The sequence below is a fragment of the Ochotona curzoniae genome, unplaced genomic scaffold, assembly GCF_017591425.1.
Source record: "Ochotona curzoniae isolate NIBS_2020 unplaced genomic scaffold, NIBS_Ocur_1.0 scaffold_3835, whole genome shotgun sequence".
NCBI classification, from domain to species: domain Eukaryota; kingdom Metazoa; phylum Chordata; class Mammalia; order Lagomorpha; family Ochotonidae; genus Ochotona; species Ochotona curzoniae.
The window spans coordinates 33,124,068-33,151,722 of record NW_024467114.1 but is presented as its reverse complement, the minus strand read 5'-3'; the positions used below and the strand labels follow the sequence as shown (position 1 = coordinate 33,151,722).

The 27,655-nt window shown below is 44.3% G+C and overlaps 1 protein-coding gene across 1 annotated transcript in view; it reads left to right on the top strand.

Moving 5' to 3' along the window:
* Positions 1-2,681: 2,681 nt before the first annotated feature.
* AHR (aryl hydrocarbon receptor) overlaps positions 2,682-27,655 on the top strand; it is a 45,328-nt gene continuing 20,354 nt past the window's right edge. Inside the window, exons 1-3 of the mRNA XM_040965094.1 lie at positions 2,682-3,170; positions 13,583-13,770; positions 24,912-25,015. Coding sequence (XP_040821028.1) covers positions 3,106-3,170; positions 13,583-13,770; positions 24,912-25,015 — 357 coding nt within the window. The 5' untranslated portion in view covers positions 2,682-3,105. The remainder of the gene's footprint in view (positions 3,171-13,582; positions 13,771-24,911; positions 25,016-27,655) is intronic.

Below are 27,655 nucleotides of genomic sequence, written 5' to 3'. Positions count from 1 at the left end.
CTGTCCCATCGCCTCCATCTCTCTGAACCAAGTTTACCAGCCTGCTATATCCACCCACCAGCCTTCCTCCTTTTGGTGACTGGACAGCTTCTCAAACTGTGTACATTGGAACCAGCTGGGAACTCTTGTTCCATTCAGAAAATGAATCAGTTGGGTACACTGGGTGATGTTTTATTTCTCATCAGTCCCCTGAGACGCTGTGGGTTGCTTGCATTGACAAAGCCTTGGAAGAGCCGTTTCTGCTATAATCTAACCTACTGATCTTCTATTCTTACTTCACACTGATTCCTTCTTGTTGTTAGTATCTTAATTTTCTAACATTCATTATCACCCCTTGCCTTTCTTCCCCCTGCTGAAGTACCAAACTAAAACACCTCCATTTAACGTCTCTCCCTTTCACAGTTTTTTGTTTTTCATTTGATAAGTTTCTGTTTTAACTTTAGAATGGCAGAAAGTTCAACTAACATAGGAAGTAGCAAATGACTTCAGATTTATTTCACCAATTTATGTCTTCTTTGAGTTTGTTCCATGTCTTCTCTCAGATGTCTCAAGGGTCCCACGAGCATGAGACGCATGTCTAAATTAACAGTCCCTGTTCCACTAGACTCTTACCATGATTACCCAACCAGATGTACAGACCAGTAAGCTATTGTTATTACATTCTTACAACACTCTTCTCCCTTGCTACTGAATGTCTACTGAATTGATTACATTATCTCCACTCCAGTATGGACAACTGGGCTCTCACAGTGGTTTCCTAAGGAGATCTCCATTCCACTTGTGCCCCTTTCATCTGCCCTGCACCCTCAAGACACGGCAACTCTTTGGAAAGACAATCTTGATCATCCCCACTGAACCCCGCTCATGTTGCTGTTCTTTCAGTCCCCAACAACGGCCAGGCAGGCTCCTTGCCACCAAGAGCCATTGCCAACCTGGAATGCCCTTCTCTTAGGTAACCGTGTTCCTTTGAAGGATACAGCCTCAACCACAGTTTTCTCAGGAAAGCTTTTCTTTTTCTTTCTTTTTTTTTTTTTTTTTTTTTTGGCCTCTGTGATTATATCAAAACCATCCACTAGAAGGTGACTCATGTACTTCATTATGCCCATGATTCTTTCCCAAAAGTATGATACAGTTACGGTTTTGTTTGTCTTCTCAGGACTCGCTCGACTCCTGGCAATGAATGAGTAGATGGTCTCACAGTGTCTCTTGAATTGACACTTATGCACAGACAGCATCCAGGAAATCTTGATTACCATGCATTTGACCCAGGCACCAGCTATTTCTATTGCAGAGTTGGTGGAGAGACATGAATTAGGAATGCTATAAAGAAAAAACAATTCAATTGTATTTGCGGAAGATCTTTATGTTGTGACCGAGGGGTTTAATTTGATTCTCAGCTTGATCTCAAAGATGGATCTGCAGAATGCTGGAAGGAGCAGGGTTTCAGCTACCAAAAAAACCTGTCGAGTTCCATTTACTGGTTTTTGGATGAGCTGGATTTTAGGTGACTGATAGAAATATTCTGGAAAACATTCACGTACATGCGTGGAGAGTGTGTGAGGGATCACGCAGAGCACCTCACCTCAGCTGGCAGCACTGAAGGAACCAGACATGTTGGAGCCATGTGTGTTTGCCCCTCACCCCCTATCTCCCAGCCCTTCTTTGTTTTCCCTCCCATCCCTGCCACTTCCCTGGACTTTCACTTAATGATTGCGCCAGCTTCCTCTCTGCTTCTCCTCTCTCCTACTGCGCACCTTCCTTGCAGAAGGACTTTTCCCACACAAACTTTTCTGCTGTACCTCTTCTGTCCAAACTGGATCTTTCACCAAAACGTCATGATTTACTCCCGAAATTCCTGCACAGTGCCTTTGGTTTTCCTCTCCAAGATGACTTCTGGCTTCTTTCTTTACTCCAGCTGCTCTCCAATACAACCCTACTAGACCCGGAGCCATCTCCAGTTCCCTTAAACCTGCAGGGCGCTCCTCCCTCCCCCAAGTCTTATAACTGAGAGAAAAAAGCACTGTGTTGTAACGTGTTGTATTTGTTCCTAGTGTGGAGGCTGTTTGGTTTTTTTTAATCAAGGCCACACCTATCCTCTATACATGAACTCCAATGTGGCTTTAGGACCTCTTCCCCCAGGACAACTCTGTCCCTTGGTTATCTGCTAGCTTTCTCTAATAACTCTTAGCAGTAAGTTCGCTGACTCACTTTGTCACACAAGCGCGGTTAAACCTCTTTATTTGGCATCTCCCGAGGCAGCCCGGCTACAAAGAGCTGGCCTAGGCAGAATCCGAGGTCACACCTTCCTCCCAGGTGGAGAAAATACGGGAGCCCTTCCGCCCCTCCCAGGACCTCACCAAGATGGCTACCGGAGGGCGCCGGGGCGACAGACGTCATCACGCGCCCGGGGAAGGGTGGGGCCCTCGAGGGACTCTGAGCGAGTGGGCGGGGCCCGCGGGACGGGGCGGGGCCTCTCGCGGGGCGCGGGGCGGGGCCGCGGAGGGGGCCGGGGGCGTTCTTCCCATTCAGCCGGTGCGCGCGGCGGCGGGCGGCGGGCGGCCACGTCGGGGAGTGCTCGACGCCCGGTGGCCGAGCCCGTCGGGGACGGCCCGTTCCGAGCGCAGCGAAGCCGGTGGCCGGGGGAGCGAGCGAGCGAGCGAGCGGGCGGGCGGCCGACCGGCGCTCGAGCTCCGCGGGCGGGAAGCACCAAGGACCGGGGAAGCCCCGGCAGGCGCACGGCAGCGCCTTGCCTCACCTAAGGGGGCCGCGGCGAGGGTCCCCGGAGACCGGGGCGCCACCGGGCGCGACGACCCGGGCCAGGCTCCTGGGAGAGAAGGCGCAGGCCCCTCCTCCGCCGCCGCCGGGCCGCCTCCCACCTCCACCGGGGCCGCCGTGGGAAGAGGCACCTGTGCGTCCCGGTGCGCGCGCGCCTGTGCGCCCGGTGTTCCTGCGGGGCGAGCCGGGGCAGCGCCCCTGGACGGGCGCAGGTGGGGTTCCTCCGGAGCGCGACGTCCGCTGCTGTCGCCGCCGGCGTCCCCGGCTGCCACCGGGTCTCCAGGACCGTGCCGCCGGCGCTGGGGGAGGAGCGGCTGCGGACCGGGCACCATGAACAGCGGCGGCGCCAACATCACCTACGCCAGCCGCAAGCGGCGGAAGCCGGTACAGAAAACGTGAGTGTCCCCGCCCCCAAAATCCCCGGGAACCCCGCGGATGAGGCCCGCCGAACCGGGAGTGGAGACCCGACTTGGATTTTTTTTATTTATTTATTTTTCTCCCTTAATTCCTCAGCGCCCTGTTCTCCCTACTCCAGGTCCCGGTTGTGGAGGGTGCATTTTAGAACTAGACCCCTTCTCTCCCGCGCCTCGCCCTCTGCCCTCCTCCTCCTCACTCCCCGAGGGACTCTGGGGCGCGCGAGCCCTCCGGCAGTGCCCTGCATGGGTGCTAAGTCGCTGACAGCCCTGACCTGGCCCGCGGTGCCCGTGGCTTAGCGCTCCTAAGCCCGCCTTGAAATCCCCTTGCACGGTGCTGTGCGCGTGGGCTGGGCTGAGCTGAGCGCTGCCTTTCCTGGGATGCACGCCTGGGGCGAGCCGGCCCCAGGAGCTCCCTCAGCACGCGCCTGCCTCCCTTTTTCCTGCGAAGGTGTCTTTTGGTGTGTGACAGCTGGCGCCTCGTGCCACTCAGTCTTGGTGCTGACTCCATGAGGCGCCCGGGTGTCCGGCTGGGCCACCTGCGTGGGGCTGGTGGCAGGTGGCAGTTGCAGCGCACAGGTCCGCTGCGGCTTTGGTGTTTCGGGCAGGGAGGGAGGGCGTTTAAGAGTTTGTAAAGATTTGTTAAGAGAGAAGTTTGCATGCTTAGCAGCCACCCTTGATGCCTCCTCTCCCCTATGTGAGAGTGGTGCCAGTTCTAGCTGAGTGATCCCAAACGCAGATTCTGTTTGTTTTGGTGAGGTGTGTGTGGGGGGAGAGGGCAGATTGTCCAAATGATTTCTTTCAGAAAAATCAGAGAGACTCCTTACTTGGGACAGATTTTGCTTTTTGAGGCGACGGTGTTCGCATTTATATTCTTGAGATTTGCACGAACGATTTTTAAGAATGTGTATCAGAAAAAAAAAAAAAAACCTTCACTGTCACTATTGCAAACCAGGAGGTTGTGGGCTAAGTTAAAACCAGCTTTGAGTTGAAAAGTTTCATGGTTGTGCAGTTTTCATTTGCCTCGGAACCTCAGCATGATCCAGCCACCTGGGTCGGCATCCACAGAGACTCATCCTTACCTGGGCCCCATCAGGATTTGTGCTGGTGGTGGTGCTGGTGGCGGCTCCCAGCAGCATGACCCACTTGCCAGTGCTCTGCCCTGGCAGCTGGTTCTGACACTGATTTACAATACTTTTCCTTCTGTAGAGTGGACTGTTATAGAAAAACCTGTTCGCAGTTTATCCTGAATGGGTAAAATTGGGAGGCCTCCCAGATGTCCGCTCTGTATGCTGGCCGATGTAATAGGCTTGGGTCACCGGAGTGTGGTGGGAGGTGGAGGCGGGAGGGTTGTGTGTGGCCGCAGAATAGGAAGCTCTGCCTTGTGAGGGCCTAAGGGAGTGGGTTTGAGTCCCTGTCCCACCGAATGGCACTGATGCCTTTGTAAGCCAGTCACTGAGCTAGTTAGGTGCTCGTTGCAAAGGTCGGCATCTTTGGTTTCCAGGTAATATTTAATGAAAGGCCTTACATTTTTACACGCTCTACTTGTTTGTGCAAGCTGTCCCTTTGCTTGCATTACCTTAACAAGACCTTTTAGTCTACTTCCCGAGGCTTCGATGGTCCTGGTGTTTAATAACCGATGACAGTGTAATGCAATGGACGTGCTCTGGGCTTTGTTTTATTTATTTAGATTAGACCTTTATCAGCTCGTTGCTGAACACTGCACATTGCTTCTGATTATCCAGATGCCTTAGGTGTCAGCTGTGTAAGGAAGACCTGGTGGCATCATTGACATTATGGAGTGAAAGTGTTGCTCTTCTTGCTGGAGTGATGTAGTGTCACATTTATGATTTGGCTAATCGAAGTTCATTTGAGGAGTGTGGCCAGTCGAACAAGCATTAAGTTTAATGTGAGCTTGTAAATTACTGATCTGCAGCTAATGGATCCAACAACCTTGTCTGGTGAAAGAGCATCTTGTTTGTGCTGAAGAGGCTATCGCACTCAAGTGAGAGCCATTTATTTTACTTCCACAGAAAAATACACTGTAGCAGAAATGTAGAACTGTTAAAATAAAAAAAAACACAGTCACTAAATCAATCCATGAAATGTTGGGGCGGCGAAGTAAAGGCTACAATTTTAATCTGAAACACTTTTGAAATCAGTAATTGAATTCATCAAACAAAAATATACTCCCCCTAGTGGCAGGTCCCACATTGAGAAAGTATCTTTATTTGTAAGAAATAATTTTAAACGTGTTCCATAGAAGCCCAAGCAAGTAGCGTATGCGTGGCAGGCTCTCAGTGTTTCCTTCCCCTGTGGGGATCTGGAAATGAGCGGCTCCCAGGCAGCCTTGTGTTAGATACGCTCAGGGACGCATCCTGCTGCACCTTGCCCTGGCTGGTTGCTTCCTCCTCAGCAGTCCTGCTCAAAAAATAGAGCAAGAGTTTTTATTGAAGCTCTGTTCCTTTTCCCTTTTTGAGACGAAAGCCTTTCCTTGTACTTCAGTCATTTTATCTTGTGAAGATGGCTGAAAATCTTAAAGAATAGAATGAAATCTTTTTTTCTCCAAATGATAACAACTTTAGATATGGTTTCAATTTTTTGATGTTTTATCAGTGCAGAAACACTTCTAATGGTGTTTCAACAAAGTACTAGATGGGGGCAACTAGCAGGTGTTGGGTAACTGACAGTCAAGTCAGCCATCGGGAAGGGTCCAAACTGGAAGTAACTTCTGAACCTTACCTGATACTCTGTTAAAATGCATGCTTAGAAAAGATTTGACTTTATTAAGCATGCTAATATTAATGGGAAAGCCTTGTCTTTCCTGCTATTCTTATCACATTGTATTCATTGTATTATAAACAACATTAACCTCAGTTATATAATACTGACTTACTGAGTTTTGCTATGTTATATAATACACATTACATGTGTCCCAGGACTGTGGCATGGTGCTGTTTTTTCAAATAGGATCTAAAGGCAAGGGACAGGTCCTTTCTGTCACCCAATTGTCCCTCCTTGTTGTTGAAAACAGCTTTGTTGAGGTAGCGTATGCTTCCTGACTGTTGGCCATTTCTGCACAGTGCATCTGGGACAGACGGTTCAAAGTGTTTAGTTACAAGTTACATTTAATGACAGGAGGAGAAACAGGACATAAAAGTAGGGAGCACAGGTCCCACCCTGGAAGGGGAGGTTGCATTTCCCGAGGAGGTAGATCTGAGCAAGTCTATCCAAGAAAGCGAAGCGGCATGGACCCACACCACCGCTCCTGCAGCCCAAACCCACAGAACTGGAGTGGTTTGGGACCCGCAAAGACTGCCACAGTTTCACATGAAGTGGAAACATACTTGTGTTCTTGAAGTCTTTGAGCTAGGAATCTCACAGTGCCGTTGATTCTGCTGGGAGGCAGTCAGTTCCCAGGTCCAGACACTGCCAAGATGCAGCACTTCCCTGGCGAGGAAGCTGGCGCAGCTCCTGCTTACTCCGCTCTGGGTGAACAGTTAAAAATAAGGAGGACACACGTCTTTACCAACTGTGCCTTAAAACTGATTTTCCTCATTGTGACCCCAACGGAGATGCTGCTTACTGACGCTCTGAAACTGTCATGCACCCTGCTTGACTTACATCATGTACTGTGTGTGTGTGCACACATGCGCACACGCGCAAAGGAGCCTGGGGGTTGCATGCCACATTACTCACTCAGCTGGTCAGTGAAGGAGCTGAGACTGGACATTGGCTCGCGGCTCTTGGCAGTAGTGTGCAGTGGTGTGCACATGTCCCCATGTCTTGGGGGTTCCGCTGGGCCACTGTCTCTCCTCTGTGTGGTGGCTAAAATCAGTTATTTGCTTTTTTAAATATATGATTTGCACTTGCTCATTGCATTGGTTGTATTTATTTCCGTTCTTCCCCGTTACTGACTAGCTACCTGCCACCCTGTTGTCTTAAGCATTGCTTTTAATCGCTGCATGATACCTTGAGGAGGCAACGCTGGTATTTCCAGATTTCCAGTATTTAGCTGAAATTCCAGAGAACACCCTGAGGCACATATATGTATATTTTTTTTACGAGGTTATTTTTTTTTTCTTGGAAAATTCCCAGGATTGAAAATTCAGGTTAGAGAAGTATGTTTACTTTAAAGATTGAGCCAAATATTATACTCAGATAGTATCAAACTACTGTGGCAATTTGTGAGTGTGTTTGCTCCCTTGCACTTTTGCTCATAGATGATGTTGCTTTCATATGCGAAAGTCTGGGTTGGTTAGTTGAACTTACTCTGCTGTGTTGGGCGTGGACTCGTGTTTAGCAGCAACGAATGTGTCCACTAACAGCTTTTCTGCCTGCAGTGTCTTTTACATGTTGATTTGTTTTGTTTTTTAAAATGAATTGGCCTTTAAAAATACATCCCTTTAAAAATAAATCCCTATTGAGTAATACCTGAAGAATAAAATTAAAATATGTGCATGTAGATAGATAGTAATATCTGAACGTTAGTGTGTTAGGTTTATGTTTTGACATAATACTGTGACAACTTGGACTTGAGTACTCCCTTTGTCTTTCCTTTTTTTGTCTTTCTAAACTCTCCCGCTGTTATTTTTCTCACAACTTTGGCTTAAACTCACTTGCAACATTACATTTTTTTTTTACTATGTGAATTTAACAAATTACTTGCGATGTCACTTTTTTTTTTACTACATAAATATTGCTTATTGTCAGAATAAAATTATGTAATATCATGAAGCATGCTATCAGTATTTTTCTACCTATTTCTCACTTTCATATTTATTTGCATCTGGGTTTAGCTGTCACTTAGGCTTGTTGAAAACAGAATTGGTGTGTCAGTCCTTTGCTTTTTTTCTGTTTGGGTGTGATTTTCTGGAGAATTTTGTATTCTCACAGGATGAAAGTGGAAGGGCCTTGCCTGTTTTTAGACTGCATTTAGATGTCACATCTCCAAAAAAAAGTCTTACTTGGTGCAGGATGAACAAGCTGGAGCTGTCTTTTAGGAGTGTCACGGTGAGTTCTCCTGGTGCTGTGCACGCAGGAGGTGCTTGAGATGTCCTGATTCACTGTTGACTGCCATTTGAGATTGTTCCCGTTCTTGGAGAGAAGTTACTTCTGGGCAGGGGGAAATACGGGAGAGGAAAAACTGTCCTTGCATGGAAGAGGGGGTAGTTTCTTGCTTCTGTCATTTTGCACATGTTCTGTCTTCTATAAAGCTTTGGGCTGTTGATAGTGCAAGATTTCCACTTTGGTTAACAAACCGTGGGGAGTCGAGAGCCTCAGAAATGCAAAGCCTAGCCAGGGGCCAGGGAGACAGCAGAAAATGTCTGACTCACTCCAAGTGACTCCAGTAAGAAGCAGCACACCCCACTGTTCTCAGCTAACAATGAAATTCCATTCAGCACACACTTATTGTGGAGACTCAGAATTAATATTCTGAGATAAGTATGCACTGAAGCTAAAGGCAGGAAATGAAGACTGGACAGTGTTAAGAAAGAGCTGGGCTGCACTGGGCATGGTGGAATGGGAGAGGGATATCATGGGGGAATGTCACTACTTCAGACTTCCTTACCACTAAGTGCTGTCTTAGCCGATATGGAGAGGAGAGAGTGCCCAGCGTTCCCAGACTATGCATGAAAGGATATTCCAGCACAAGCACCACTAGAACCAAGGATGGTGAAGTTGTTAATAAGGAGACTAAAGGTAGTACATTCCATCATCAGAGGAAAAGCCAGTTGAGCAAACTCAGAACTTCTTGTGAAAGGGAGTCTCGTTTGCAAATGTCCTTTGATTGCACAGGAAGACTAACACTGCATTTTGATGTCTTTTTGGTTTGATGATGAAGACATAGGCATTTACAGGTACATTATAATCCAGTGGAGCTGATTTTAGCAATGTTGGTTCAAGCACTGGGGGCAGATGAAGCTCACATCGTGGTGGATGTTAAAAAGGCTTTATTGCAGGTTCCATGGGAGTACTGGAGGATGTCTGGCACCACAATAGAGGACAGAACTAATCAATCAACTACCCCAGCCATATGTTGACAGTGAAAACTGGGCAAAAAGAGGCTCTTGGATGGACTATATCAATCAGTGGATTCTACAGTGACTTCATTGTGCTTGGGATGGCAAAATTGGCAGGAATTCAGAACCGTTGAACTATCAAAACCACTTGAGCAAGACCCTCAGAGCACACCCCACATAGGGGACCTGGGATGGGTGGGAGCTGGGTGGGGCTTCTCCCTTTATCTCCCCATTACCCCAGATACAGAAAAAGAAGAGAATGTGGAAATAATAGTCTTACCCACTTTCCTGTAGCCCTTGAACCTTTGTGCCTTAATGAACCATGTAAAGGTTGTCCAAAAAAAAAAAGGCTTTACTGAAGTTAGTAGCCAGTCGGCGCTGGACACTGCTGTAGCCGTTGCCACCTGAAGGTGTAGCTCACGGGGCTTCTCTCCCAGAAGTGTGGCGTGCACTCAGCTGGAGGTGTGATTTCACAATTCTGGCGCACAGGTTGGGACAGGACTTTTGAGGTTACAGTTTAAAAAAGAAGTTGCCCTTTTGCCTGGTCACTGTCCCACAGTACCTCTTTTCTGGAGACTTCTGAGCAGCAGTAATGCCAAGCCCAATCTTAGAGGAATGCTTTTCTCTAATTCCAGTACGGCTTTTTATTTAGATGATGACGGACAATGTACTCAAATGTGGATTTTAAGACAACTCATAAATGAAAATATTAGCATAACTCACATCAACTGTGAAGATTGCTTTCCATTATTACTTAGTTTTACATCATTGATGTGTGAATATGGATGAATTGTGTTTGCAAAACAGTTGTGGAAAATGTGTCAGATGCATTGCTTGGACTTTAATAATCTGAGAGCAGAAAGGCACAGTGGGGGCCCGGCGGCATGGCCTAGCGGCTAAAGTCCTCGCCTTGAACGCGCCATGATCCCATATGGGTGGCGGTTCTAATCCTGGCAGCTCCACTTCCCACCAGTTTGAGGACGGCCCAAAGCTTTGGGACCCTGCATCCACGTGGGATACCCGGAGGAAGTTCCTGGATCCTGACTTCGGATTGGCAAAGCATCGGCCGTTGCGCTCACTTGGGGAGTAAATCATCGAACTGAAGATCTTCCTCTCTGTCTCTCCTACTCTCTGTATATCTGACTTTGTAATAAAAATAAATAAATCTTAAAAAAAAAAGAAAAGAAAGGCACAGTGGGTGTGCTTTGCTAAGCCCCCCAGGTGCTTCTCAGCCCTTATTGAATTCCTCGGTGCATGCGACTTTGTTCTGTGGCTTCAGAATCTCGCAGCCTGCTTCTCAGGTCCGTCCTGTCCTTCCTGTGACAGCCATCTCTGCCTGTGCCTCTTCCACACCGTCCTGGAGGCTTGTCCTCTGGTCACCATTCCTCTTGTTGGCCCCGGCCTCCCTCCACACACACAGTTAGGGGTTTGCTTTTAAGCCCCAAATCCTCATGGCAAACTGTTGGAGCTTCGTTGAACTTTCTGAGACACAAACTATGAAAGCTGATACTTAAGCAGGGTGTCGAGTCCCATGCCAGGGCACTACGGATGTAAAAATAGTTTTATCTACATAGTAAGAAGAGTCACAGGAAAACAAGCATACACAGTTGGGTTGCTTCACACTTGATGTGTAGGAATTGCATCTCTTGTTAAGTGTTTCCTAAGATGGATGATAACGTGCTGGAGACATGGAAAGCATTTCACTGTGCAAAAAAATGGTGTTGGAGCCTGCTGCAGGCTTGAGTACCAGGAAGAGCTGACCCAGCGGTGATGGCTCCTGAAGGCTGTCTTCCAATTCCTGTGCCTTCTTCAAGCCTGTCTGCCTAGAGTACAGGAATCAGTTCTACACACTTCTGAATTGATGTGGAGCTGTAACTTTCAGTGGAACTGTTGTGTGAGAGATTGGCGTAAGATTCAGTAGTCAAGTAGAATGGACGTAGTTCCCATGCTGCTGCTGGTGGAGGCCAGGATGAATGTCTCATCAGTGCCTTGCTTAGAGGGACTCAAAAGACCAAGCAGGAGATGGTGCCAGCTGTTGGTAATCGAAGTGATTTCTGAGCTTTGGGATGTGACAAGGGACACTTACGGTGGAGAATATGAATGTGTAGCTCATGTGTCAGTCCACAGCTGTTGCATCAGAAGAGTGGCATAGTCAGGTGTATGGTTTAAAAAAGAAGTTCCTGGTGGTAAGAGTCTAGCTTCAGCCAGCCCCACCCTGCTTTCTGTGTTCTCTGGCATCAAAGTCAGCTTGTTTGAACACAGAACTAATCCTGTCAGCCCCTGCTCAGCCCTCAAAGTGACTCCCAGGTACCACAGTCCCCCGCTGTCACTGTGAGGAGATGGTGCACCGTCTTGCACATGTTGTCATCAGGTGCACCGTCGTGCACCTGTCTGGCTCCACGTCCTTAGTGCTGTCACAACCAGCACCTCCAGCAGCACCTCCATCGTTCCTTAGTTGCTTACCGTGCTGGATGTGTCTTAATGACTCTCACCATCAGGCAAGTTACATGTGTATCTATTTGTTTCTGTCTGTGCTCCAGCTGGAAGCCAGCCCCAGCAAACCAGAGCTGCTAGGCTGATTCAGGTGAGAGGGGCTCTTTGGCCCCAGCCATCTTCCCCCTCTGCCTCTTGGGCTCTGTGCTTCCCTCTTGTGGTGAGAGACCTCTGAGGAATTGTGCTCATCCTTCAGGACCCGTCGCAGATGCCACCTTTTCTGGAAACATCTTCTCCAGATGGCTGTTCCTGGACCTTGGCCTCTGTTAACACCATTGGAGTATTTAGTAAGAGGAGGTTTTCTTGGGCTGTCCAGGATAGGATGGTTGGAGGTTTGTTAACTAGGGATTAACTAGTGAGGGGTTATGCAATGAAATAGGCAAGCCGTATAAGTAAGGGTGAAATGTAGTTGGTCAGTTGGAGGAATGCAGGAATTATATGTGACTTGACTTTAATTCTAAATGCAATGTGATTAAAGGGAAATAGCTAGGGAAGCATTCACCAATTTTTGTTAAATATGAAATTATGCACATAGTCTGGAGGAAGTATCCACTGTCAGTTTATCAACCTTTCTGGTATAAATGACTATTTTTCTCTATTCTCTGTAATAGAGAAAAGTTGAGGGCTACAGAAATTACTTGCTAGTGGCAATGTGAAAAGTATGTTAGACTCCATATTTACTTCTCTTTATCTTTCTCCACAAAGAAGGCTGAAGTGACCTGTCTAAAAATCTTTTGATTGGGTCCAATCATAGCACTGAACTCATTCCTGCCTTATAAGAGAGCAGAATTTACGTTTCAGTTGTCAAAGTGTTTTTGTTGTAAGATTGCTGTATGATTCTAGCTAACGGGAAGGCTGGGTCCCTAAACACTCAGCCTGGCCGTCTGATGTCTTCTCTGTTCATCTTTTCGCATGGATGTCTGGTGTGTGCATTCACTGTGTGATTCATTTTTGCACTGAGATTCTGGCTAAGTCCTTTGCATTAAGGTGTTAAGTTTCTCATTTCTGAACTCGTGTCTCACTCCTACATATTAGTATAACTTTGTTTTAAAAAATCTTTCCTTAAGACATAGAGACAGAGCAACACATTCCATCCACAGATTCACTCGCTGTGCCAAAGGCTCGGGTTAGGAACTGAGTCTGTGTCTCCCACAAGAGTGGCAGGAACCCAAGGGCTGGAGCCATGGTCTGCTGTACACATCACCAGGAAGCTGGAAGCAGAGCTAGACTTGAACCCAGCACTCAGATTGGCTTGCAGGTCTCCCAGCCCGTGCTGTTCTACCCATAACCTTGCTTGCTTTTGTCTGATGAAAATCATGGCAAGTTGGTGATTGAGGGACAAACTATGAAACTTTCTGATTGAGGGACAAACCATGAAAGCTGAGAATGACGTAGACTTGCTGCCCCATCAAAGCAAAAGCTGACAATAATGACAGTGAAGCTCTGATGTTTGTTAATACATAGGCAGCAAAAGCTAACCCAAATAACGCCAGCTTGCTTTTTCTGAAAGATAGGCGAGGAGGCATGGTTTTTACGTAATTCATTATTTATTTTATATTGCTTCTCCCTACAATAACTAACCGTGTTTGAAAGGGAAAACATCCTAATAGGCTCGTTACCACGAACATGTGAGGCTGTAAGTGGGATTTAGCATTTTCCTATGATGACTTCCTAAGCTTTATAGTAAGGCAACATGGAGAATTTCACCCTTTGCTTTTCTTAAGATACGAAAAGAAAATTGGGGGAAGATTTTTGTAAACCTGAAATAGACTTTAGAAGTTTGTTGACTTAGAGAAATATGAGAGAAAATCTCCTCACGTAGCAGCAACTTATCCTTGATATATTTAAAAAGGATTTTTATGCTATTACTTTTTTCAGAGTAAAACTGATTCCGGCTGAAGGAATCAAGTCAAATCCTTCCAAGAGACACAGAGACCGGCTGAACACGGAGCTGGACCGCTTGGCTAGCCTGCTGCCTTTCCCACAGGATGTTATCAACAAGCTGGACAAACTGTCTGTGCTGAGGCTCAGCGTCAGCTACCTGAGGGCCAAGAGCTTCTTTGATGGTAAGTTAAAGAGTTCACATTTTTCTACAATAATTCGGAAAATACTTGTATTAAATCTGGCTGCTTCCGCGTTTAGTAAAATAGGCCCCATGTGACAACTTTTGCTTACTGCTAAGTAATAAAGCTGAAGTAATCACGCCAACTGTGTGGTGATTCCGGGATCACCCCTCCGGTTTCCCATCGAGCAGGTGCAGCCCCTTACGTGGCATATGATCTAATTTTTGAAAATCATATATGCGGAAGTTATACTCAGATGAAGTATGTGCGATTTTATAATCCCTCCCTTTTCCCTTCCAATCTGGTTTTTAAAAGTCTTTTTAACAGGTAAGGATAAAATTTCTTAGTGCTGTGATGTGTTATTACCAATTTTTTTTTTTTTTACAGATGAATACTGCTTGTAGTAGTTCTTTAAATTTTATATTTGGCTGTGCTCCTTTGTCTTAACTGTTTGTTGCAGGAAAATGAGCTGACTAGGTAGGTGATATTTGTTACCCCTTGTAATACAGAATGTTACCATCATAAAGTACTTTAGGTGGAAATTTTGCTTAAAATGAATGTTTCAATGGGTTTGCAGCATGTAAAGTAGTTCCTTGAGTTCTGTTGGATTAGGTTGTTTAATTCTTTCAGAATGTTCTGTTGTTTCGTAGGCCTTAATGCGAGGGCTCATCTGAGCAGCCTGTGATAATACTTGTCAGGCTTCAACATGCATTCAAGTCACAGATACGGATCATGTTAAGATGCAGATTGGTGGGCCCAGTGCGGTAGCCTAGCAGCTAAAGTCGCCTTGCACACACCAGGATCCCATATGGGCACTGGTTCTAATCCCAGCAGCCCCACTTCCCATCCAGCTCCCTGCCTGTGGCCTGGGAAAGCAGTCGAGGATGGCCCAAAACCTTGGGACCCTGCACCCGCTTGGGAAACCTGGAAGAAGCTCTGGGCTCCTGGCTTTGGATCACCTCAGCTCCAGCCATTATAGCCACTTACTTGGGTAGTGAATCAATGGGCAGCTGATATTCCTGTCTTTCCTCCTCTCTGTAAATCTGATTTTCCATTAGAAATTTGAAAAAAAATAAATCTTAAAAAAAAAAAAAGATGCAGATTCATACTCAGGAGGTTCAGGTGTGACTTAGGGTTTGCACATTTTTAACCAGCTCTCAGTTGGTGTTGATACTGCTGGTTCAGTTCACCAGGAAGTTTTGCACTTACACAGTGTACCTACAGATAATTGAGCTGTAATTTATGTTTAGAATATTACAAAACCATTAGTTCTCCTTTGCGTTCATGGTGACCTGTATCGGTGTCTCTATTCTAAACGTCCATTTATGTTCCTGCTGACATAGACTTGCAGTGCACAACAGTTGGGTAGCTTAGTATGTACAGACTAGGGAATAGGCACCACCTTCAGGGCAGTACCTGCAGAGAAATTTCTGTATTTACAGGTTTTGTAGCAGGCCCCTTGGTTTCAGTTCTCTCTCCCCTGGGTGTGGGTGTGGGTGTGTGTGTGTGTTTCCCATTTGATCCTGCAGGTGTGTCACACATTATTCCCTTGGAGTGCCTGTAACTCGATGTGGTCATTTTTGTTAGATTTGAAACCAGAACCCAAATTTCCAGGTTGCTGACACAGGTGTTCATCTTTTCTTGACCATTTCTCAGGTACTTCTCTCTTTTCATGCAATCAGAAAGGAGGATTAAGCTCTGAGGATTTCTCTGAGAACTGAGGTCCTCAGAGGCGTAGCTCCCAGGCAAGCAGGATCAGCATTACCCAGGAAGCTGTGAGCAATGCGGATCCCTGAGCCTCCCGCCTCCCCGTGGAACCACAACATCTGGTGCTGGGACCAGATGCCTGTGCAAGTTTGGAAGCCGTCACTGTAGACTGTTGCTTCTGGCTCCATGGAGAGCTCCCCTGATTCTCCGTGTCTATTCACATGCTTTGTCCCCCACGTTGTCCCTGACCAATGACATGAGGTCTCCGCCCTGAAAGAGTTTATGCCCTGAAGCCAGGGAGGCATTACGCCTTGACTTTGTAAAAATTTATTGGCTTGAGTCATTTTGCGTTTCCATTTCCTGCTCCTCTCGGCGCTGTTAAAAAAGGAGGAAACCATGTACAGGTTGTCCCTTGTTTAGATTTGAGGCTACTTGCAGGTAGCCAGAGTAACATGGTTAGTACCCTCTGAAGCAGAAACACTTGTGTGTGCATTTAATATATGTATTATATCGTGTGTACACACACATGCATGCATGATTAGACATGTGACCTCACCTAACCTCTCAAGTAAAAGATTCTAAAGGCTCTTTGGTAAAGAAAGTGGTAGTTCAAGGGGCTCATCAAGGAGTTAATAATACTTGTTACAAAGCTGCCTTTCCTCCATTAATGAGCTTTTTCCTCTTTTATTCTGGCTCAGTGTATTTCAGTGTAGGATCTCATTCCTTCATCAATCATATTGTCTTTAATTCTAGATCCTTTATATTACTGGTTTTCAAACATCATTGCATGCAAGAATTACCTTGAAATCTAACTAAAATATGTATTTGAAGGTATGTGGGGATTTAGTGGATTCTGGGTAAACCCAAGGAATCGATATTTTAACAAGCACATCACACAGTGTGACACAGAGACTGTTCATGGCCTTGAGTATGCCCTGGGCAATATGTCTGGTTGGTTTGTTTTGTATTTAGTGCTTTGTTTAAACCCAAAAGAAGAAAAAAAAAATCCAAGTATATGCAATGTTGGGAAGAACATAAATGTGCTTGTGTGTGTTAGTGGTGTGGATGCTTCTTCAGAATACAACATAGAGTAAGGTAGAAGGGAGGGAAAGAATTAGTAACAAACCAGACAGATCCCCACCCTGCCCTGCATCACCAGTGACGTGGGAAGGCAGTGCAGATACCAGAAAAAGAGATCTGGAGGGTCACTTGTACACCTGAACTGAGTGACGGTTCAGTGAGGCCACGATGTGCACTGGCTGCAGTTAGACCTGCTCTGCCACCACTAGGGAAACAGTATAGTGAAGGGAAGGGAAGCTCCGAGTGAATAACAGGATGCAAACAGGGGGTGTGTGAATTCCTGCGGAAAGAACAATATAAACGAGTAATCATACAATCTTGCTAGAAAGGAAACTCAAGTTTTACTATAACAATAGATATTTTTCCAAGAAAATACATCTATTTATTGCAAGTTTAAATAATCCAGCTTGGATGGACCATCTTATACATCAGAGCCATGACTGTACTGCGCTTGCTCATTGCAAAGCAGCACCGAGCTTAAGTGCAACATTCCTATGCATCTATTCCTAGTTCATTTAAGTGTCCTGAAATACAGCTTTTCAGTATTTCAACAATCAAGTTTGAAGCAGTTTCTTTGGTGTTATTTGAGTATTGGACTCAAATGCCACATCATCTCAGCCTTGGAAAGTATATACACACACAATTGAAGCAAGAGCTATGATCAGTAGCAGTCTGATAACACACCAGGATTTGGGCAACTACAACCTGAGCTTTGAAATGTGTTGATATTAAGGAAGGGGATTGTTTTCTACCGTGTCTTGTACGGTTGTCCTAAAGTTGACACTGGGTCAGTGTGGTAATGTTAATGACACCAGTAGTAATGCCATATATTGAATTGCTTCAATTAGATTTCCTTATTGCCTTTTGAAACATTCGACCTCGTGTAAGTTTTCAAATTTATTCTGATCTTTGAGAGTGAATCCCAACCTTTACATTTTAGAGAAAAGAACTAAAAATTTGGGCATGAGTAATCCAGGCTTTTCTGTTTAGATGTGTGATGCTAATAAAATGAAGAGGTGGACAGGTTTTTGTTTTGTTTTGTTTTGTCTTTAGGTGATAGTGAAAGGGGATTATGTAGCATTTATTCCTTAAGTAAAATATTCATGGTAAACATTGCACTGTTTACAATACAATCAACAACTATGGAATATTTTATCTCCTCTCTTATATTTGAGTCATTTGTTATTCATTGTGTCAACTTTACAAATTTAATTTGTGGAAAATAAGTATCAGAAACAAGAAAAGGATGAATTTTTCTTTGAGTTGCCACTAAGCCTGTCAGAACTGAGTTAGGAACCCGAGTTTCTAATTCCAAAGTCCACGCTGGCAACGGTCCAAGGGAGTAGGTTTCTGGTTATTTTCAAAACCGGATAATGGGGAAAATCTGAGTCTTGTTTTACTGTTTTATAAAATATGGGGTTATTTACATGTTAGGATATTTTAAATTTACTAGGTCTAAAAGTGCTGTGTGAAGAGAATGTTAGTTATCACAGTAGCTGTTGTGAGCTAACCTGCGTTAGATGTGAAGTTAGCTGTGATGTCGCATAATTGACAAACAACACTTACTTGATGTGAAGTTGGTTGCCATGATCAAACATTTATCTGACTCAGCGTTTGTCATGGATCCTAGCTGACTTTTCTAGAGCTCTTCTCATGGTCTTTGACAGGTGCTTGTGTAATTCACTCCTAGCCCTCTAGGTTTGCAGAAGAGAGCTGTTGTGTCCGTGCACCTGCAGCTCTGTATGCTTCCCCATGGCAGTCTGGCTTGGGTATGTCTTTCAAGCACAATGTTAGTGTTATTTAGAATTTGTTTTCTTTTTATTTGAGAGACAGAAAAAAGAGACAGAAAGTAGACAGATTTTCCATCTGTTGGTTCACTTTCCAGCTGCCTCCCACAGGACTGGGCCAGGAGACACTACCTGGGTCATGAGCCAGAACTTGCTGTCTTTCAGGAAGTGCGTCAGCAGGAAGCTGACATCAAAAGTAGAGTCAAGACCCAAACCAGACCCTCCCACCTGGGATTTGAGCATCTCAAGCCGTGTTGTAATCACTACACCAAAGCCCACCTCAAAAATATGATTCTCAGAAAGTAACGCTGTATGTGTATATATGCCAGGAGGAGACTTGAACAAGTAGTTAAGAATGAATTAAATAATGAAGCACTTCTAAGGGTTGAAATTTCATGAAGATTGATGTGTTTGCATGTCTGCTTTTTCATTTGTGAATTCTGGTTTCATCTGCTTTGCTGCAGTATTTAAATTATTGAATGTCAAGTAAATTACCAGTTTTAGTATCAAGATATCATAGAAAATGTCACAAAGTTTGGAAATATCTTTTAGCACATTAAAAGTAATCCCATTAAGTGGCTATTGGGTTTCATTTACCCATGACACTATCTGTCTTAAATGTTTTTGATCTAGTGGTAAGTTGTGTTTTGACTTTGAGATGAAAATTTGCTAACACAATCTTTTTTGGCTTTTTGATGACATATGTATGGGACGTGAACAGGCAGATGTAAGATACCTGTCAGAGGAAGATGTCTCTGCCTCTCCCTCTCTCTCTCTAACTTTGCCTCCCAAATAAACAGAAGAAACATATTTAAAAATTAAATGTAACAGTTTACTTTCCCTGTGATTTCCTTTCATCAGAAGTGGTGCGTCCTCCTCTTAGGGTTCGGGTTGCGTTTAGGGTTAGAATTCAGAGGACAGTGGCAGAGCTAGCTTTGGTGAGACTGTAAACAGTGGGCATGCGTGCTCTTCCCTCTGTTGGGATATTCAGAGGATTTTGTGCGACTGCCCCGTGTACCACATGTGCTTCAGCTTTTGTCCTTGTAGAATTGTTACTAGGATTGTTGTTTCCTCAGGGGGGTTTCTATAAGTGTGATGTTTAAGCCTGGAGCAGAGGAGGGAGACAGGAACATTTCTAGGTCTTTTCATTATCCTGGTATGCGGAGTCACTGGTTTGCAGAGTGGCCCTGGTGCCAGCCCTCCCTGGGGACATGTGAGTGGTGCAGACTGTGGGGGCCCGTCCTACACATGCAGCATGAGGCCCTGTAGGGTTATGGCATGCTCAGCCTTCCAGGTGACTCTGCTGTCCCTGAGGGCCCAGGAGTCCCCGCTCTCCTTGCTGTCTGTCCTCAGAGTGCAGTGTGAATTGCACTCGTAGGTATATGTGAGAAGTTAAACGCAGATCAGTTCTCATGGAAGAGGTAAATTAAGCTGCTGTAGTTGGCTCAGTTAATGCAGGAATGTTATGAATCGGCACAGAGCACTTGGATGGAACTGTAACTGCAAGAATGTTCGTTAACATCTTTGGAAGTTAGTTTCCACTTGAGAGTTGAAATAGCACCCACTTCTTAGGACTTTTCTCCTTGTAAATTTATTTTGCATTTGCTGTAAAGACTGTAATCATTCTTCGCCCTTGTATGCGCCAGGATCTCATATGGGCACTGGTTTGTGTCCCAGCTGCTCCACTTCCCATCCAGCTCCCTGCGTATGGCTTGGGAAAGCAGTCCAGGACGGCCCAAAGCCTTGGGTTCCTGCACCCATGTGGGAGACCTGGAAGAGGCTCCTGACTCCAAGTTCGGAGCGGCTCAGCTTCAGTTATTGTGGCCGCTTGGAGAGTGAATCAACAGACAGAAGGTCTTTCTGTCTGTCCTTCTCTCTGTAAATTTACCTTCCAAAAAAATGAATAAATCTAGAAAAAGTAACCACTTTTTTCTTAACCTTGCAGTCATGCATGTGCAAAGGAACATTCACATTTTACAAAATCAGACTTGCCTTACTTTTGTATCAGTGATTGGAAATTTACACGCAGAAAAACAGAAACATGATCTGCACCATCAGAAGCTACTGGACTGTACGAACCTCAGCTTTGTTTCCTGGGGATGAAAACACAACACACTTAACACCGCTTTCTTTCCCTCAAAAGGAAAAGAACACTTCATTCACAAAAGGAAATGTTATGCATTGAAGTGAAATGTGTTTTAGTCCTAGGTGTGCTTAATGTTATTTGCAAGTTATTTGTAAATACCAGGCTAAAGTAAACTAGGGCTATTTTCTTTACATTTAGGAAATACTATACTATTTCACCCTCTTTAATTGATAAAATCTTCTATGGTTAGTTGGATCTTCCAAGTCTTAGCTCTCTGTCTTTCATGCTTATGTCAGTGTGGGAGTGGAATTTATCTTTCCTTGCCAGAGTAATAAAGGGGATGATAAATATTATTGTAAAATCAATTGAATTTATGGCAACGATTAGGGATTTAGAAAGCGTATGTTCTCCTCTGGCAGGATTCATCCTGTCATTTTCCTGTTTAAGTGCAACTTATTACAAAGTACAAAATAAACTTTATCACCATTTTTTTTTCTGCATGCGTTTTTCATCTTGAATAATTTGAAGTTTGCTTTTCTCAAGAGGGAACATTTGGCATGTCGGAAGAACTAGATGTCTGAGCTTAGATACATGGGGAAGGAGGGTTGCACATTAGCAAGCAGGAGTAGACTTAAATGCAAGTGGGAATAAGGCTGGAATCTAGAATATGACATATTTACACTCTAAACCCCACCATTGATTGGATTAACTAGGTTATGTTGTGGGGCTGTTTTATGGGTTTCTCCATGAGGAGAAAATGGAAGCATATTCATGGTTTACTGTTTTGCTCATACACTGAATGCTCAAAGTCAGATCCTCGGGCTTTGGGAGGTGGGGTGAACGGGCTGGTGGGAAGACTGTCACATTCTGACTTCCTGTCAGAATCGGTGGGTGACTTTATTCCCAGAGATCTTCTCTGTTTTTCTGCATTGTTGTACATGTAATTCCCGAGTTGTAACATTTTAAGTGTCCCAGACAGCTGAGTATGCAGTCATTTAGGGTTAAGTACTCTCAATGTCCTGTAGTTCTAACAGTCCCATTAGGGACTGATGCTCCTATGTAAGGTGGGAAGACTGGGTAACTCCCTGTTGGCACCTTCTCACAGCTTGCTGTGATGGCTGGAGGGGACGCTTATTGTCTTTGCCCTTGACTCAGTGACTGGTTCCAGCTACTCAGGTTCTGTATATGGCGTTTGCCCTCACTGGAAGATGAGGAAGCTAGAGGTCAGAGGTGGTTTGTGGAGTGGAGAAGTCTAGGAGGTGGTTCGTAATTCCGCACACACTGGAATCAGGCTCCCTGGCTTTTTATCCAAGCTCCATTTCTGAGAACTCTGTGACCCTGGGGAGTGTCTTGACCTCCCTGAACTCTCAGTTTGTTAATATATTGAAAGAGCAGCAGAGCTAATGCTGTGGGGCCGTCCTGCAGGTGACATGCATGGTCCTGCAAGGACACTGCTGGGCCTGCAGCGCCTGCTCACTACCACACAGCACTGGGACACATGTGTTTAAAGTGATCTAGACGACGGGAGTAGCCCTGTGACAGTGTGAAATGGCACCTGCTCTGTCTCTGCTTTCTAGTCAAGGTGAGCAGTAGATGCACAAAAGTGAGCAGAAGTAATATACTTCCTGGTCATTTTAAGAAGGAAGGGGTAGTTGGTATGAGATCGAGAGAAGGAGGGAGATGGCATGTCTGGGTAGAGAAGCCAGAGGATAAAGTGAATTTTCTGAACAAGCACAGTAGTGTGTTTGAGGTGACTCTGGGAGGGAACACACCCTTCCTGGACACATCTGTACACTGTATTTACTTACATCTTTTACCACAAGTTGACCTGGGATCATTTCCCACAATGCACTTCTCACAAAATTCAATGAAGCAGTTAGCATATTAAATATTGTCCTTGCCACATTTATAATTCTGTGCAATATTTTGTGGAAATTATTTGATCCTATTTTTTTTTCTTCAAGTTCTTTTACTGAAAGTCCTTCAGCCATCTGGTACTTAGTGTTTTTGATACTTTTTTTTTTTCTTTTCATGTTTGTGTAGCTTCAGTGTCCTGCTGGCAGGCAGGGTCTGTCCAGTGCCTATTTAACATTGGTCAGTAAAGCCAACACAAATTCAAAAGCAGATCATCAGTTACTCTGACATAATGATCTCTTTAATTTCTTCAGCGTCTCCGTGGTCAAAACATCATTGCTCAACCATTTTCTGTGATTTTTCTCCTGCCAGGAGTTTTGCTTGGAACTAATATCAATTGTATTTATTAGAACTTGGTTTGATGAGTTCTCTGTTGATAATTTGGGTGGTTAAGTACAGTGTTAGTGCCGTTTGCCCGAGTCAGGCTTACTTTGTTTCTATTGCCATGTGACTGTTTTTGTTTTGTTTCTTGCTCTGTAACAGGAAGTCTTATATTTATTGGTAGATCATAGAACTCTGAAATTGTGCCTTGCCTGGAGCTTTTGGAAAAGTAGTGGAGTGTGATAAACTCCAGCGTTGTGAGGTTTTAGTGCATGTACGATGTCCAGCCATCAGTGGATGGTCCAAGACAGCGCATGCATGTGCCATGGAGTATCACGCAGCCACAAAAATGAAATCCTCTCATTTTGAACAGAATGAATGGAGCTGAAGGTGATTATGTTAAGCCAATTAAGCCAGGAACAGAAAAATGAGTACTGTGTGTTCTTATTTATGTATTAATTTTTTTTTAAAAAAAAATGAATCTTTTGAACCTGTGCTAGGTTAGATAAGGATGAGGAAGTGCTGAGTACCTGGTCTGGTCGCATTGTGTTGTGTGTGCGTGCTGAATGTTGCATGGCACTGCATCAGGCTGTACCAGTGAGGCATGTCATGCAGTTTTTAAGAAGGGAAGGAAGGAAGGAAGGAAGGAAGGAAGGAAGGAATTGAGGAAGGAAGGAAGGAATTGAGGAAGGGAGGAAGGGAGGAGCAGCTATACAGAATAGAAGTGGGAAGAGAGGCCATTCTCTCTGCTACCCCTCAGAGAGAAAGCATTAGGTGCTTGCCCTGGTCATGATTGATCGTTGCATCCATCTACCTCAAATCTCTCACTTTTTTTTTTTTTTGGCCCGAGGAAGTCTGTTCTCTGGCCCTTTGCAGTTATCCTATTGAGAGGCGGGGCTTCTGGCCTCCTCTTCAGAGAAAAACCTTTCCCCATCACCAGCACCAAGGGCTTGGCTTCCAGTTCTGGTGTGACGCATGCTCTGAAGATCTACTGCAAGATACACTGCAAGCATGAACATACTGTATGGAACGGGCTTCGTTCAGACCGAGGAAAAGCTGGTTGCTTATAAATCTTGATTTTTTTTTTTCCTGAGCCAGACATTTTAGGCCATAAACACAAGGATTTCAGAAGTTTTAACAGGACTGGCCCGAGGCAGTTTCTCTTATTTAATAAAGTTCTCTTGTTTAAGTGTCTGAGGATGAAAGAGACCAGAGAAATTGAAAGATGAAAGTTGAAGCTGTGTGTAAGGTCGTACTTTGCAGGGTAAGGTAATCCTTCAATTCTGGGAAGTCTGCAGCCCGCGGGCTTTTGTTTTCCCTAGCTCCAACTTCGCTTGATAGGAAACAGGCTCAAGGAGCTCACACATTTAGTAAATGGCAGAACTAAGTTTTGAACCCACTTCTGTTAAATACCACAAGCTCCGAAACGAGATAGCATCTGAATGTCCTTGGCAAAGTGCTTAAAAACGACAGCTGTTATTATTTCTGTAATTCATGCTGCTTCCCAGACTGCGCATGCTCACGGATGTGCCTACGCACGCATGCGCCCGGTGAGAGGATGCGGATGACTAGAGCAGCTGCTTCCCATGCTTCCTCAGAGGTGCAACTCACAAGCTAGCAGGACAAAACGAATAGACTTGAACAAGTGGAGAAGCGTTCTGAACAAGAACCATATGAGGTCATGACTTGCAAACCTAACGTAAGCCTAGTGACAGTGTTAATGATTTTTTTACCCCAAAATTTGGGAGGAGTATCTCTCTGAATAAGGTGCATGGTTGATTTTTACTGCTCACCATCACTAGTTGCTGATCCTGAGGTGCACCTCTACAGACATTCCCATCCTTTGTAGAGGCCATCTTCTGAGGGATCTTAGCCAGTAGCTAGAGTAGATTGGATGCAGAGGGAAAGGTTCATAAACTAGATTGGAAATGGAGGGAAGGATTCATAGCAGCTTGTTCAGGTACCTGAAAGTTCAAGTTGTGTGGTAAAAACACCATGAGCTCATCAGGTTGTCTTTGACAGTGTCAGCGGACATCTTCTTTGGATCCTTCCGTTTTGTTGTTAGCTTTGGAATGGGAAGCTGTTCATTGTCCCAAGGATTGCTTGCTCATTTTATTCTCAGTGAATGCCAGTGTTTCAGATTCTCTCTTCTCCCTTGTGTCCAGAGGTTTTCTGTCACAGTCCTTTAACGTTACTAATTTGAAAGTCTGCCTATTCATCTCATTGCTTTTTTCTCTTCTTTCCCATAGTTGCATTAAAGTCCTCCCCTGTGGACAGAAATGGAGGCCAGGATAACTGCAGACCAAAACTTGGAGAAGGCCTGAACTTGCAAGAAGGAGAATTCTTACTTCAGGTAAGTTTTAGTAAGTGAACAGAAAAGTTCACCTTTATGTAAGTTACCTTAAAGATGGAATGTGAAAAAAATCACTTGCATTATATGAAGTATATTAACTAGGAGCCCAATTGCATCCTGTTGTACTTGTTCAAGAACTGTTAGATTAGTAACAGCTCCCAGTTAAGATATTGGACTTACACACACTTTATGCAGGAATGCAGCTCAGTTGAAATAGTCTCATCTTTTTTAATCAGAATTTTCCTTGGTATGCTATAATACATTTCCCTTTAATAGACTAATAGATTTTTCTCAACAACTGTAAGCCCTATATATTTGCAGAACTTGGAGAGTTGTTTCTTGTTCTCCGGCAACTAACACTAGGATTGTAATGTTACATTTTCAGATACTTATTTTGTTGAAAAGAAGGTTGAAAGAAGTAATCACAAGTTTTAATAGCTCCATTAATTCTTTCAGTAAACATCGGAGTTCAGACTAACAATTTTTGACATTTTTACTATGATTCGGTAATTATGTTCAGACTCCATATAGAAGAAATTAACTATTTCTATGTTTAAAAAAAAATGACTGAATTCAAGCAAGAGTGTTAGCCTCAGTTGAGAATTTTTTGTACACATTAACAAACACATCACAACTGTATATTCAGCTCATAGGAATAATTCTAATGATTGCTATTTGTTGTTTACACTTCTTGGGTTATGTGGTCAAGTGATCATGAAATCCTCTATTTCAAGTGAAAATAGAAAGATATAAGTTGATGGATGTAACATTTGATAAATTGCGGGCCAGTGACTTAGACAAATTATATACGTATTTTTTGTCAATGATTCAGAGTAAAAACTGTTAATACTAAGCTAGGGTTTGTAAAAGACTTTAAATTATCTGGAAATTGCAAATCTTCAGGTACTTATAGCACCCACCTTGGGATGGGTGTCATTTGGCTTTCAGTGACGACGCCGATCAGGACATCTGAGGACTGCCCTCGGAGTGCTTGGGTTTGTTCTCCTCGTTCTGCTCCCGACTGCGTCCTGCTGATGCAGACCCCGGGAGGCAAGAGGGATGACTCAGGGGGTTGGGTTCCTGCCGTGCACAGGGGAGGCCAGGAAGGTGGTCCTGGTGTCCAGACTCAACCTGGTCTGACAGGTGCAGACCTGTGAGGAGTAAACCAGATAGTGTGACCTTCCATCTGTCTCTCTCTCAGAGGAATAAAGTAAACCCACCTGTTTGAATCATGTTGGATACCACTTGTAGACCACCCTTAAAAGGAAGCATCCCATGCTGTGTGACTGGCTTAGGACCATGCTCATCTGTTATCCCTTCATGAGGAAGGCAGCTGAAAATACTACAGACATGAGGAAAGGGCACATTTCATGATACACAGTTGTCTTAATAGCATCTGGCTGTATTATCTACCTGTAGCTTCCAGCCAGTTACCACTCTATTGTGGAAGATGTTAATAGTTTAGTGTGCCATGTGGCTGGGAACTTGTGCTAAGGAATCTTTTCCTTTGCTTTTTGTTCGTTCATTCTCATTTTACTTGAAAGGGAGACAGAGAAGGAGATCGTCCACCCACTGGTTCACTCCCCCAAATGCTTGCTACAGTCTGGGCTCAGCAAAGCCAGGAGCCAGAACTCAGTGTGGGTCTGCCAGGTGGGTGGCAGGAACCTGAGGACCAGGTCCATGCCCCCTCTTTGGATGCGCGTTAGCATGAAGTTGGGTCAGAAGCACAGCTGAGACCTGAACCCCGGTACTCTGACATGGGGTGAGGGCATTCCAAACAGCATCTTCCCCACTAAGCCAGAAGTGCATCCCTCTTTGCCGCTAACCAATAATGAACATGTGTAAACATTCCATTAACAACATTATTTCATACATTATTTCATGCATTTTAGGCACGTTCTAACTGGTGTTGTTTGATCATGTCCTATCTCCCTGTGTGTAGGACACCTATAAAATCGTAAAATGTGCCTCTTGGGCTAGGTTTGGAATAAATAGTATCATTGTAATATTCACAGAACTGAGAACTTGGGACTTAATGTGTCAGTGCTGTGCTTAGTGTAAAACTGAAGCTTCAGTTGTTCAGTAAAGCAGATGGAATTAGAAGTAACAACATTGTAATTTTCTTCTTGTGTATTAAAAAGTAAGGGAACATGAACATGATTTTAGATAAAAGAGGAAATGTTGCGATTAGAAGAATTATAATCCCTTTTAATATCAAATTACTGTTTTAATTCCTTTTATTAATTTATTAAGGTAATTCAACATAATTTTTATTACATTCAGGATCATCTTGAGTTCTTAAAATCTAAGATGATATTTAAAATGCATTGGTGTATTAAAAGCAACATGCAACTTTTTTTAGCTTTTGGTTTTGTTTGTAACAATTAGCATTTTTCTAAAGGGATTTGATATGGTTTCTTAAGCTGTTCTTTTGTATTCTGCCACATACCAGTTTACTACAATGCATTTTTTTTAGTAGATTGAAAAAGCTTCCCCAAATAATATGAACTTGATCAATTAACAGTAATCTGTAGATAAAGATGTTTTCTGTGGGAAATAATACAATGATGGGCATTACTGTTGCTGATGCTTATTTTTGCTGTATTTATTGTTAAATATCTAACTTCCTGATGTGTATAA